The 14,254-nt window shown below is 45.0% G+C and overlaps 2 protein-coding genes across 5 annotated transcripts in view; one reads left to right on the forward strand and one right to left on the reverse strand.

The window, feature by feature from the left end:
* Window positions 1-8,274, reverse strand: part of RPS6KB1 (ribosomal protein S6 kinase B1) — a 63,506-nt gene extending 55,232 nt beyond the window's left edge. The window contains exon 1 of one of the 3 annotated variants that reach the window (XM_003929084.4): window positions 8,057-8,271. In XM_003929084.4, coding sequence (XP_003929133.1) covers window positions 8,057-8,197 — 141 coding nt within the window. In that variant the 5' untranslated portion in view covers window positions 8,198-8,271. Of the gene's footprint in view, window positions 1-7,456; window positions 7,562-8,056 lie in introns of those variants that run through there. The other 2 variants (XM_074388071.1, XM_039476014.2) reach the window with 2 other exon arrangements.
* Window positions 8,275-8,449: 175 nt separating this feature from the next.
* TUBD1 (tubulin delta 1) overlaps window positions 8,450-14,254 on the forward strand; it is a 30,750-nt gene continuing 24,945 nt past the window's right edge. Inside the window, exons 1-3 of one of the 2 annotated variants that reach the window (XM_039476011.2) lie at window positions 8,450-8,691; window positions 10,306-10,521; window positions 11,325-11,472. In XM_039476011.2, coding sequence (XP_039331945.1) covers window positions 10,350-10,521; window positions 11,325-11,472 — 320 coding nt within the window. In that variant the 5' untranslated portion in view covers window positions 8,450-8,691; window positions 10,306-10,349. The remainder of the gene's footprint in view (window positions 8,692-10,305; window positions 10,522-11,324; window positions 11,473-14,254) is intronic. The other variant, XM_039476012.2, reaches the window with a different exon arrangement.

Raw genomic sequence — 14,254 nt, forward strand, 5'->3', positions numbered from 1 at the left:
CAGTAGCGCAATCTCGGCTCACAGCAACCTCCCCCTCCCGGGTTAAAGGGATTCTCCTGCCTCAGCCTTACAAGTAGCTGGGATTACAGGTACTCACCACCATGACTGGCTATTTCTGTATTATTGGTAGAGATGGGATTTCACCATGTTGGCCAGGCTGGTCTCAAACTCCTAACCTAAGGTGATCCATCCACCTTGGCCTCCCAAAGTGCTGGGATTACAGGTGTGAGCCACCATGCCCGGCTGAGTGATAAAATTTTCTAAAACCTAATTCTGGTGATGGTTGCACAACTCTGTAAATATACTCAAAATCATTTAATTGTATAAACAAAAAAACAACAAAAAACTTGGCAGCAGAATTTCAATTATTGACATTATAACACAGAGCTTTAAAATGAATCTAATCTGATTATGAACTCTTCCAGTGTATATGAAAGGATATTACTTAATTGAAAAATAGACTCGGGCCGGGCGCGGTGGCTCACACCTGTAATCCCAGCACTTTGGGAGGCTGAGGCGGGTGGATCACGAGGTCGAGAGATCGAGACCATCCTGGTCAACATGGTGAAACCCCGTCTCTACTAAAAATACAAAAAAATAGCTGGGCATGGTGGCACGTGCCTGTAATCCCAGCTACTCAGGAGGCTGAGGCAGGAGGATTGCCTGAACCCAGGAGGCGGAGGTTGCGGTGAGCCGAGATCACGCCATTGCACTCCAGCCTGGGTAACAAGAGCGAAACTCCGTCTCAAAAAAAAAAAAAAAAGAAAATAGACTCTAAAAAATTAAGTCTTTAAGCAATCATGTCAAAATTTTAGAATAATTCAAAAGACATTAAAGTGAACATATCTTTCTTCAAAACTACCAGTACACAGCCAACATCGACAACAAAAACAGATAGCTCTGTGTGTGTGTGTGTGTGTGTGTGTGTGTGTGTGTGTGTGTGTGTGTGTTTAGCAACTAGGTTTCTGTCACCCAGGCTGGAGTGCAGTGGTGGGATCATAGCTCATTGCAGCCTCAAACTCCTGGGTTCAAGTGATCATCTCTTGTCAGCTGGAGTCGACAGGGCCACAGGCATGTGCTACCATACCCACTATTTATTTTTTTAATTTTTTTGTACAAATGGTGTCTTGTTTTGTTGGCCAGGATGGTCTCGAACTCTTGGCCTCAAACAATTCTCCCACCTTAGCTTTCCAAAGCTCTGGGATTACAGGCATGAGCCATCATACCCAGCCAAAAACTGATAATACTCTTAAAGAATAAATGTTCAAATGCCCAAAAAACACAAAATTTTAGTCATAACTCACTGTGTAAACAAATCACTATAAAATGTAATACCAAGAATGTACATTTCATGATTCTACACAGGCAGAGATAGAGCAGTATCAAGGGGAAAAAAAAATTCTTATCATTTTAACTGGATACAGTTTCTTTTGTGCGTGAGAGATGGGGATGGTTATGGTTAAAGGTATTTCTTTTTGTTTTTGTTGCTCTGTATAATCACCTAAGATGGCTTCACTTTAATGACAAAAGACTTCTTTCAGATGTGATAAAACTGGTATTACATAATTGTTTTTTCTTTAATGTTAGTTTTACTTAATTCTAAATTAAAGACTACAGAGTAGTTAACACTGAACCATGACTTTGAAGCCACCTCACAAGATATGCCCTGTAGCTATGTTTCATTTCCTTAGCTGGCCAGGCCTGTAATCCTGGCACCTGCATAGTGCTAGTAATTTCTACGTTACTTTCTAGAACAGACACATTTGAGGCACAAATCTTTTCTGCTACTCAGTGTTACCTTTAGAAGTATCACACAAGAAGTATCAAGCTAACATTATATAATACATACTGAAAAGTTTCTTTCACAGGAAACTCTTAAATCCTCATGTTCTTCTGCTGTCTTAAGCTTTATGGCCTATCCAATTTTTTTTTTTTTTTTTTTTTTTTTTTTTGAGACGGAGTTTCACTCTGGTTACCCAGGCTGGAGTGCAATGGCGCGATCTCGGCTCACCGCAACCTCTGCCTCCTGGGTTCAGGCAATTCTCCTGCCTTAGCCTCCTGAGTAGCTGGGATTACAGGCACATGCCACCATGCCCAACTAATTTTTTGTATTTTTAGTGGAGACGGGGTTTCACCATGTTGACCAGGATGGTCTTGATCTCTTGACCTTGTGATCCACCCGCCTCAGCCTCCCAAAGTGCTGGGATTACAGGCTTGAGCCACCGCGCCCGGCCGGCCTATCCTATTTCTTTACTGTGTTCATTAGGATTGACAAAGCAGAATTCTGCTCATCTAAGGTATAGAAGATACACTGTTTCAAACTAGTCCATCGAAAGACTATCTGTAATTTAAATTACTTAAATTAAAAATGTATATAAATTAAAGTTAATATGCCTAAAGTCTCAATGAAAGACAGCACATCTTATAAAACTCTAAATAAATTGTTCCACAATGGATAAAATTTTTTTTTTTTTGGATGAAATTATTCTTTTTTTTTTTTTGAGACGGAGTTCGGCTCTTGTTACCCAGGCTGGAGTGCAATGGCACAATCTCGGCTCACCACAACCTCCACCTCCTGGGTTCAAGCAATTCTCCTGCCTCAGCCTCCCAAGTAGCTGGGACTACAGGCGTGCACCACCATGCCCAGCTAATTTTTGTATTTTTAGTAGAGACGGGTGTTGGCCAGGATGGTCTTGATCTTTTGACCTCGTGATCCGCCCACCTCGGCCTCCCAAAGTGCTGGGATTATAAGCGTGAGCCACTGTGCCCAGTCAGTTTTCTACTACTCTTAATGCTAGAGACAGCAGAGAAGACTCCAGTATTTTTGCAATCTAATTGAAGTATCTGAAGGAAAACTTTCCCTTAGTTTCAATTCATTGCCCCAAATGATACCATCAACAATGAAACAAAACAAACAAGATATCCTCCCCCAAAAAACTCCCCTCTTACCAATTGGCTTTGATTATATCACTGAGATATTTAAGGATCTTTTTTTTTTTTTTTTTTTGAGATGGAGTTTCGCTTTTGTTACCCAGGCTGGAGTGCAACGGTGCGATCTTGGCTCACCGCAACCTCCGTCTCCTGGGTTCAGGCAATTCTCCAGCCTCAGCCTCTTGAGTAGCTGGGATTACAGGCACACGCCACCATGCCCAGCTAATTTTTCGTATTTTTAGTAGAGACGGGGTTTCACCATGTTGACCAGGATGGTCTCGATCTCTTGACCTTTTGATCCACCCGCCTCGGCCTCCCAAAGTGCTGGGATTACAGGCTTGAGCCACCGCGCCCGGCCCAAGGATCTTTTTTTTAAATTTATTTTATTTTATTTTTTTATAAGACGAGGTTTCACCATGTTGGTCTGGCTGGTCTTGAACTCTCGACCTCAGGCGATCCGTCTACCTTGGCCTCCAAAGTGCTTGGATGACAGGCGTGAGCCACCACGCCCAGCCCAATAGGATCTTTTTAAAGTTAGGTGGCAGACATTCAACTTTGTCCATAAATGTATCTGTTTAGTCTCCTCATCTTTTAATCTCTGATGAACTAAATAAACTACGTAAATACCTGTATTTACTAATGCATAGTCACTCTGTAATATATCTTGAAAGGCACATCTCTCTAAATGAGATCAATGATTTAAAAAAAAAAAATACAAAGGCCGGGCGCAGTGGCTCAAGCCTGTAATCCCAGCACTTTGGGAGGCCCAGGCGGGTGGATCACGAGGTCAAGAGATCGAGACCATCCTGGTCAACATGGTGAAACTCCGTCTCTACTAAAAATACAAAAAATTAGCTGGGCATGGTGGCTCGTGCCTGTAATCCCAGCTACTCAGGAGGCTGAGGCAGGAGAATTGCCTGAACCCAGGAGGCGGAGGTTGCGGTGAGCCGAGATCGCGCCATTGCACTCCAGCCTGGGTAACAAGAGCAAAACTCCGTCTCAAAAAAAAAAAAAAAATACACACCATGATACTACCATTGTAAAAATACAGCACCTCTAGTTTAACTGTAGTTATTAAGTCTCTAGGCATATGAGGGTAAACCTGAATGATTGGTTCCTTGGCAATGACAAGACAAGCTGTATTTCTATGAACCAGCTAACTGCTTAATACACCCAGATATTTTGAGAGTACTGTACTTTATATATTTATTTCATGTAACCCTCATGTAATAGACAGTGTCATAGATTAAGGAATTTATTCTAGGTCACAGAGTGAGTATGGTCAAAGGAATCTGAATTCATTTTTGACACACCACAAAGAGGAACATTATAAACATGCCGAGTAAATGCAATGAAGAACTTGTGCGGTGAAGCTTGCTAAACTGAGTCAGAAGAAACTACCACTGTGTGATCTCTGGCTATCATATGGCCCATGCCTCAGTTTCCTTACTATAAAATTAGGAAGTAAGACTACTCTGATAGGCACCAATGTTTAAAAACTTTGTGCAATAAGTAAAGGCTATAAATTCATGCGTAGAAACTGAGATTTTCTAAGAATCTAAACTCTCATTTTCTAGATTTTTTTTTTTTGTAATTTAGGGGTAATCTGGAGGTCACTGAATCTCCTTGGATTGCCAACCCAACCCCACTCCAAATCTTCTATTATCCACCTTGAGGCACCTCTTAGAATAAATAACACATGGCCAGGTGCAGTGGCTCACGCCTATAATCCAGCACTTTGGGAGGCCAAGGTGGGTGGATCACGAGGTCAAGAGGTTGAGACCATCCTGGTCAACATGATAAAACCCCATCTCTACTAAACATACAAAAATTAGCTGGGCATGGTGGTGCTATTTTGTAGTCCCAGCTACTCAAGAGGCTGAGGCAGGAGAATTGCCTGAACCTAGGAGGCAGAGGTTGCGGTGAGCCGAGATCGCGCCATTGCACTCCGGCCGGGGTAACAAAGAGCGAAACTCCATCTCAAAAAAAAAAAAAAAAAGAATAAGTAACACACTAAAAAGAAACATTTTCAACTCTAAAAACTGGTGCTAAGGGTGCTAAGTAAGACATATTTTACAGAAGTCTCTTCCTCAAAATCCTCTTTAATTACCTTTGCTCTTTCCCTAAACTTTCTGTCCCCAAGGTCAGGCCACATTTCTTTTTTTTCCTATTTCCACCAATTTTGCTGACCTCCTTACACCCTCTCAAAATCCTACTTGCTTGTACCCAGCAGGACAAAAGCCCTGGAACACCTATTGTTCTTGAAACACAAGAAAGTGAAAAGAAAAAGTCCCAGTTCATGCAGGAATTTTAATACAGTATTGTACTTTCAAAAAAGAATAAATCTGGCCGGGTGCGTGGCTCATACCTGTAATCCCAGCACTTTGGGAGACCAAGGCGGGCAGATCACCTGAGGTCAGGAGTTCGAGACCAGCCTGTCCAATATGGTGAAACCCCATCTCTACTAATAATATAAAAATCAGCTGGGCGTGGTGGCACACGCCTGTAGTCCCAGCTAATCGGGAGACTGAAGCAGAAGAATCACTTGAACCCGGAGGGCAGAGGTTGCAGTGAGCCAAGATTGTGCCACTGCACTCCAGCCTGGGTGACAGAGCAAGACTCTGCCTCAAAAAACAGAAAAGCACCTTCCTAACCAGTTTTCTTCCCTGACCTGCTCCAAAGCCACTGCCACAGAGAACCAATATAACTGAGGAGAGTATGGAATATGGTATATATAATAAAAGTAATCTCATATTTGTTTCCAATTGTATTTAGTGTATCATGTTCAATTAAGAAACTATTTGGAATTCCTTATGAAAACATCATTGAAAATGCACACACCAGCCGGGCACGGTGGCTCACTCCTGTAATCCCAGCACTTTGGGAGGCCAAGGACGGACAGATCACAGGGGCTCAAGAGTTCAAGACCACCCTGGGCAACATGGTAAAACCCCATCTCTACTAAAATACAAAAAATTAGCCAGGCATGGTGGCGTGTGCCTGTCCCAACTACTCAGGAGGCTGAGGCACGAGAATTGCTTCAGCTCAGGAGGCAGAAGTTGTGTGAGCCAAGATCGGGCCACTGAACTCCAGCTTGGGCTAGAGTGGGACTCCATCACACACACACACACACACACAAAGGTGTGGGGGTGGCTCACCCCTGTAATCCCAGCACTTTGGGAGACTGAGGCGGGTGGATCACCTGACGTCAAGACTTCAAGACCAGCCTGGGCAACATGGTGAAACCCCATCTCTACTAAAATACAAAAAAATTAGCAAGGTGATGTGGCCCAGCCCTGCAATTCCAGCTCCTCTGGGAGGCTGAGGCAAGAGAATCGCTTGAACCGGGGAGGCGGAGGCTGCAGTGAGCCGAGATCGTACCACTGCAGTCCAGCCTGGGCTGTCTTGAGGGAGACTCTCTCAAAATAAAAAAAAAAAAAAAAGAAAAGAAAAGAAAGAAAGAAAAAAGAAAAAACTCTCTCTCAAAAAAAAAAAAAAAAAAAAAAAGAAAAAGAAGAGAGAAAGAAAAATAAAAAGAAAGAAAAGAACAGTATTATTTAAGGCCACTTAGTTTCTTAATCTGCTCAAGGTTCTTTATACATACCATCTCAATCTTTTTTTTTCTTTTTTTTTTTCTTTTTTTTTTTTTTTGAGACGGAGTTTCGCTCTTGTTACCAGGCTGGAGTGCAATGGCGCGATCTCGGCTCACCGCAACCTCCGCCTCCTGGGTTCAGGCAATTCTCCTGCCTCAGCCTCCTGAGTAGCTGGGATTACAGGCATGCGCCACCATGCCAAGCTAATTTTTTGTATTTTTAGTAGAGACGGGGTTTCACCATGTCGACCAGGATGGTCTCGATCTCTTGACCTCGTGATCCACCCGCCTCGACCTCCCAAAGTGCTGAGATTACAGGCTTGAGCCACCACGCCCGGCCCCATCTCAATCTTTTGTCAACAGTAGGGCACGTGCTAGAGGAGAAAAACTGAGGGTGATGCAAGGGAAAGGAAGCCCCTATGCAGTTGGAGTAAACATCTAACACCAGTCATTAACCCATGTATTCAAGTAGACATTGGAATTTAGATCCTAAACTACTAAGAGGTTATCAACTGACGATCATTTGGTCCGGAATCAGTGGTTTCGTATGACAACGTTTTTGAACTTCCATAAAGAATAACAAACCACTAAGCCAGCCAAGGTAAAACCAAGGTATGCATTAGAAAATACAATTCTAAATTTAGCACACTAAATTACAGTAAGGAAAGCCCTCACACCACCATTCACAAGTCTCTGTTCAGGCAACTTATTTTTGGCAAGCTAAATCAAGGCTGTCAACATTGGTTTGTTTTGTTTTGTTTTGTTTTGTTTCCCCACCCGAAAATTACATTAATTATTCTGAAAAAAAAAAAAAATAGACATCTTCAACTTGGGGAAAGGTTACAAGTGCCGTGTGTCCTATAAATGCTTATTTTAAAGAGTCACACGGAAGAGGGTTAAAAAAAAAAAAAAAAAAAAAGCAAACAAACAAACCCTGGAAGATTGGAAGATGCAGCAGAGCCCCCTTGCTCCCGAAATAAAACTCCTGGTGGCTGTAACAGCAGCAGCAGTGCTACTCCCGACAGAAGTTTTCAGCTGTCACTTCTAACAGCTGAGCGCTTCCTAGGAGAGAAGCGACAGGCCGAGAAGAGAGGTGGTTGTGGGAGGTCTGAAGATTGAATTCTTGAAATCCTAGACTCGAAGGGAAACCCTCCACACTTCACCTGTACTTACGGGACACCCAGCAAGCGCAGCCCCCGTATCCCCAACCCACGCTCACGCCACCCGCGCCCCGCCACATTCAAGTCCAGCAGCTCGAGGAATCGAACACGCGCCCGTTCCCTTTTCCCCTTCAGATTGCTCAGGGCTGCGCTGACCTGAAGCTAAGGGTGCGACCTGCACCTGCGATTCCGGCAGAGGCCTCACACCTAGGGCCGTGTCCGCCCCGCCCGCTCCTCAGTCTCGGGCCGCGCGACCCTCAGCTCTTCCAGGAGCCCCCCCGGGTCTCCACGCTCTAGGACACACCGCGCTTCCTGCCCCCGCGCCGCCGCCCCGGCCCTGTCACCTCGGGCCCCCGGGGACCCCGGGCCTCACCCCCTCCTCCAGCTCATCCTCAGAGCCCGCGTCCTCCGGCTGGTCCAGGTCTATGTCAAACACTCCTGCCATGTCCTCAGCTTCCCTGTCTCGGAAGTCCGGCGCTGGGTAAAAGCCGTCCCGCCTCCTTCGTCGCCTCATGGGCCCGGACCCGCCGCAGCCACCACCGCCGCTGCCGCCATCACCGGCTGCTTAGGCTCAGTGCGTCTGCGCCTAGGCCCTAGACTGGCTCCTAAAGTTCAGCGCAGGAGCATGCGTAAATGGTCTTGTGAAGCCAAACTGTGGGCAGTGGACATGCGCAGAACTATCGCCGGCATCCAGGTGCTGGCAGAAACATGCGCAAAACACGAGCCGAAGCCGCTCCTGGAGACCGGAGCGTGCGCATTGTCGGCTAAAGCGTTCGGTGAACAGTGAGCATGCGTACCACAGCTGAAGTTCGTAAATTGAATTTGAACATGCGTAATTAATCTTTCTGAATAGGAAAAAAAATAATAAAATACACAACAAAACTCTCCTTTTATGGAACATGCGCATTAGTTCTCAATAGCTTTTTCGTGTTGAAAGTGAGCATGCGCATGGTGAATAGGTTGGTCTGAAATTTCAGCAGGATAGAAGCGTCTGGTCGGCGTTTGGTGGTGAGTTGCATACGTGGGTCACTCTTGGGGCCGGTGTGGAACGGCCGGTGTGGCTTCGTTGTTTGTTAGTTCTGTGGCCTTGGTAAAGTCAATAACCGTTCAGAGCCTCAGTTTCCTTATCTGTTAAATGAGGATAATTACATAACCTACTTTGCAGGTTTGACATTTTAAGTACAGAATCTGTCTCTCAACCCACGGCTCATTTCCAGTAACGCATAGATCTGATGTGAAGTCTTTATCAGAAATTGTTTCTTTTCCTAGGTAAGAATAATGAGAACCTGCTCTAATATTTCTTTTTCTTTCTTTTTTAAATAGAGACAGGGTCTTGCTATGTTGCCCAGGCTGGTCTGGAATCCTTGGGCTCAAATGATCCTCCCGCCTCGGCCTTCCAAAGTACTGGGATTACAGGCGCGAGCCATTGCGCCCGGTTAATATTTCATCTGGTTTTCTTTCTCCAAGTTCCTTCTTTCTTGCTGTCCTACCTGAGTTAAACACAAAATCTCTCTAAAGTTACCAGGCTAGACTAGTGGAGAAAATGTAAGTCATAGCCGGGCACGGTGGCTCAAGCCTGTAATCCCAGCACTTTGGGAGGCTGAGGCGGGTGGATCATGAGGTCAAGAGATCGAGACCATCCTGGTCAACATGGTGAAACCCCGTCTGTACTAAAAATACAAAAAATTAGCTGGGCATGGTGGCACGTGCCTGTAATCCCAGCCACTCAGGAGGCTGAGGCAGGAGAATTGCCTGAACCCAGGAGGCGGAGGTTGCGGTGAGCCGAGATCGTGCCATTGCACTCCAGCCTGGGTAACAAGAGCGAAACTCCGTCTCAAAAAAAAGAAAATGTAAGTCATTATTTAGAAGAGAGAAAATTAATGTTAACTTAACGTACAATGTTGAGCCCACGTCTGCATTTTACATGTCTATGTGGTGTGAAGGCTGGTACTACTAATTCCTTCAATCAGCATTTGTTTTATCTTGTTTTTATTTCCTTTCTTTTTTCTTTTTTTTGAGACTGGAAGATGTCACTCTGTCACCCAGGCTGGAGTGCAGTGGCAAGATCTTGGCTCACTGCAGCCTTGACCTTCCAGCCTCAGGTGATCCTCCCAACTCAGCCTCCCAAGTACCTGGGACTGCAGGCACACACCACTACGCCCAGCTAATGTTTGTATTTTTTGTACAGACAGGGTTTTGCCCTGTTGCCTAGGTCGGGAACTCCCATGCTCATGTAATCCTCCCGAACTGCTGAGATTACAGGCATGAGCCACTGCATCTGGCCTCTTTTTTCTTTTGTCACTCCTCAGCTGAGGAGAAAGTTTTGTTTCAAATGTATGTTTAGGGAAAAAGTGAGTACGAATCAGGTTTTGGAAACTGTTGAGCTGTGTATGAATGGATTCAGGTACAGTAAATCACAAATCTCAAAACCATATAGAGAGTAAGAGAAGAATTCCCTTGAATGACTGGCTCCTTAGACAACACAGCTGATTCACCTCCAACATTATATACGTATGTGGCATTTTAAAGTTACTTTTAATTGATGTATAATTAACATATGACATTTTATTTGTTCTGATTAATAATGTAGTGATTCTCAAAGCCTATTTTTTTTTTTTACAGGTTCTTCACTTTTTTGAGATAAAACATCTAGTTTGTGGTTCAGCATGTCAATTGTAACAGTGCAGCTTGGTCAGTGTGGCAATCAAATTGGTTTTGAAGTTTTTGATGCTTTGCTTAGGGACTCACACAGTTCCCAGGGACTCTGCTCTAAGAGAGAAAATGAGGCATATCAAACATCTTGCAAAGAAAGATTCTTCAGTGAGGAGGAGAATGGAGGTAGGTGTGGCCCACAGTCCTCTCCTTTACTCTGACATAACCAACCCCTTCAAAGCCAGGCCGTCCATATGGTTTTCAATCCCCATTCCTTCCCATCTCACTAGGGAGTGACTTTGTTTTTGCTTTTCGTTTCTATGTTAATAATCTTTGCCTTTCCAGTAGCATTTTCCCCCTCCACATGCTCAAATCTCACCAATTTAAAACCAGCCAACCAAAGCTCATCCCTTGACTGTGGCTTGCTTTTTCCTTCTTAACTCTTTGCCTTCTCATCTAAGATTCTCAAAAGAGGACCCTGCTTAACCAGTCATAACCCTGCTTCTGCCTCATAGCATCATTGAAGCTGCTCTAAGGAAAGTTTCCAGTGACCTCTGAATCACCAGATCCAACTACTGTTTTTCTTTTTTTTTTTTTTTTTTTTGAGACGGAGTTTCGCTCCTGTTACCCAGGCTGGAGTGCAATGGCACGATCTCGGCTCACCGCAACCTCCGCCTCCTGAGTTCAGGCAATTCTCCTGCCTCAGCCTCCTGAGTAGCTGGGATTACAGGCACGCGCCACCATGCCCAGCTAATTTTTTGCACCTTTAGTAGAGACGGCGTTTCACAATGTTGACCAGGATGGTCTCGATCTCTTGACCTCGTGATCCACCCGTCTCGGCCTCCCAAAGTGCTGGGATTACAGGCTTGAGCCACCGCGCCCGGCCTTTTTTGTTTTTTTGGACTTGGACACTTACTTATGCTCTGAGTTACCTAAATAAGACATAAGAAATCTTTTTTTCTTTTGATTTTTTTTTTTTTCTCCTCTAGTTCCAATTGCCCGGGCTGTTCTTGTTGACATGGAACCCAAAGTTATCAATCAAACGCTGTCAAAGGCTGCCCAGTCTGGCCAGTGGAAATATGGTCAACATGCATGCTTCTGTCAAAAACAAGGTTCTGGAAACAACTGGGCATATGGGTAAGAATAATTCCTAGTGATTTTCAGTTTAGTGACAGCTACATAGTTAAATAATAGACAGTGAAGTTAGAATTGTACATTTGATATACCAAGCGCATAATCTTGAAATTGCTGTTTTAGATTTAGAATTTGATTTTACCCAGAAGAAACTGTCATTCCATCTCTGTCTGTGCTTAAGGTACAGGTAATGTTGAAATCAAGGATCCCTTTCAGCAGAGTTTTTCATCTTCTTCACTGTCATGCAGCAAACTAACTTACCAATACAATATCCATATCTGGCAGGTATCTCAATGATAGAGAATACTACAATACAGTAGTTCCCAAACTTTGCCGCACATTAGAATTTCCTGGGGATCTCTGGGAAAATCCAGATGCCCAGGGCTGACTTTGAGAGATTCTGATTTAACTGGTTTAGCGTATAGCCCTGATGTTGGGTTTTTGTTGTTGTTGTTGTTTGTTTGTTTGTTTGTTTTGAGACAGAGTCACTCTGTCACCCAGGCTGGAGTGCAGTGGCACGATCTCGGCTTACTGCAGCCTCCGTCTCCTGGGTTCAAGTAATTATTCTGACTCAGCCCCCCGAGGACCTGGGATTACAGGCACATATCACCATGCCTGGCTAATTTTTTGTATTTTTAGTAGAGATGGGGTTTCACCATGTTGGCCAGGCTGACCTCAAACTCCTGACCTCCTGATCCACCTGCCTTGGCCTCCCAAAGTGCTGGGATTACTGGTGTGAGCCACCATGCCCGGCCTTTTTTTTTTTTTTTTTTTTTTTTTTAAGATGGAGTCTCGTTCTTTCACCTAGGCCTGAGTACAGTGGTGCCATCTCGGCTCCATGCAACCTCCACCTCTTGGGTTCAAGCATTCTCCTGTCTCAGTGTTCTGAGTAGCTGAGACTACAGGCATGTGCCACTATGCCCCGCTAATTTTTGTATTTTTTTAGTAGAGGCAGGATTTCACCCTGTTGGCCAGGCTGGTCTTCAACTTCTGGCCTCCAATGATCGTCCTGCCTCGGCCTCCCAAAGTGCTGTGATTACAGGCATGAGCCACTGTGCCTGGCCTGATGTTGGGATTTTTTTTTTTTTTTTTTTTTTGAGATGTAGTTTCACTCTTGTTACCCAGGCTGGAGTGCAATGGCGCAATCTCAGCTCACCACAACCTCCGCCTCCTGGGTTCAGGCAATTCTCCTGCCTCAGGCTCCTGAGTAGCTAGGATTACAGGCACGAGCCACCATACCCAGCTAATTTTTTGTATTTTTAGTAGAGATGGGGTTTCACTATGTTGACCAGCATGGTCTCAATCTCTTGACCTCGTGATCCACCCACCTCGGCCTCCCAAAGCGCTGGGATTACAAGCGTGAGCCACCATGCCTGTCCCAATGTTGGGATTTTTTAAAGGTTCCTAGGTGACTTTAGTGTACAGCAAGATTTTTTTTTTTTTTCTTTTTTTTTTCAGACAGAATCTTGCTCTGTCACCCAGGTTGGAGTGCAGTGGCACCATTTTGGCTCACTGCAACCTCTGCCTCCTGGGTTCAGGTGATTCTCCTGACTCAGCCTCCCGAGTAACTGGAACTGTAGACACACCACCACGCCTGGCTAATTTTTATATTTTTAGTAGAGATGAGGCTTCACCTTGTTGGCCAACCTGCTCTGAAATTCCTGACTTCAAGTGATCCACCCGCCTCGGCCTCCCAAAGTGCTAGGATTACAGGTGTGAGCCACTGTGCCTGGCCATGTGCAGCAAAGTTTAAGAACCACTGCTTCAGGACTGTTGTTAGGAATAGTAAGTATTGCCGGGCGCGGTGGCTCAAGCCTGTAATCCCAGCACTTTGGGAGGCCGAGGTGGGTGGATCACGAGGTCGAGAGATCGAGACCATCCTGGTCAACATGGTGAAACCCCGTCTCTACTAAAAGTGCAAAAAATTAGCTGGGCATGGTGGCACGTGCCTGTAATCCCAGCTACTTAGGAGGCTGAGGAAGGAGAATTGCCTGAACCCAGGAGGCGGAGGTTGCGGTGAGCTGAGATCGCGCCATTGCACTCCAGCCTGGGTAACAAGGGCGAAACTCCGTCTCAAAAAAAAAAAAAAAAAAAAAAAAAAAAAGGAATAGTAAGTATTATACCGTATCATAAACTTGTAGAACTACCTGGTATTGAAAGCCCCAGCTAAAGGAATGGCCCATACTCATGCCTGTAATCCGAGCAATTTGAGAGGCCAAGGCAGGGGAATCAGTTGAGCCCAGGAGTTCAAGTCCAGCCAGGCAACAAAGGGAGGCCCTGTCTCTACGAAAAAAATTATAAAAAGAAATTAGCCACATGATGCCAGGCATGGTGGCTCATGCCTGTAATCGCAGCACTTTGGAAGGCCCAGGTAGATAGATCACTTGAGGTAAAGAGACCAGCCTGGCCAACATGATGAAACCCTATCTCTACTAAAAATGCAAAAATCAGGCCTGGCGCAGTGGCTCACACCTATAATCCCAGCACTCTGTGAGACCAAGGCAGGCAGATCATCTGAGGTCAGGAGTTCAAGACCAGCCTGGCCAACCCCATCTCTGCTAACAAAAATAGAAATAATTAGCTGGGCATGATGGTGGGTGCCTGTAATCCCAGCTACTCAGGAGGCTGAGGCAGGAGAATTGCTTGAACCCAGGAGGCAGAGGTCACAGTGAGACGAGGTCACACCATTGCACTCCAGCCTGGGCATCAACAACAAACTCCATCTCAACAACAACCAAAAAAAAAATTAGATAGGCATGGTGGCCTGCGCCAGTGGTCTTAGCTC

Source organism: Saimiri boliviensis, chromosome 17, assembly GCF_048565385.1.
Source record: "Saimiri boliviensis isolate mSaiBol1 chromosome 17, mSaiBol1.pri, whole genome shotgun sequence".
Taxonomy (NCBI): domain Eukaryota; kingdom Metazoa; phylum Chordata; class Mammalia; order Primates; family Cebidae; genus Saimiri; species Saimiri boliviensis.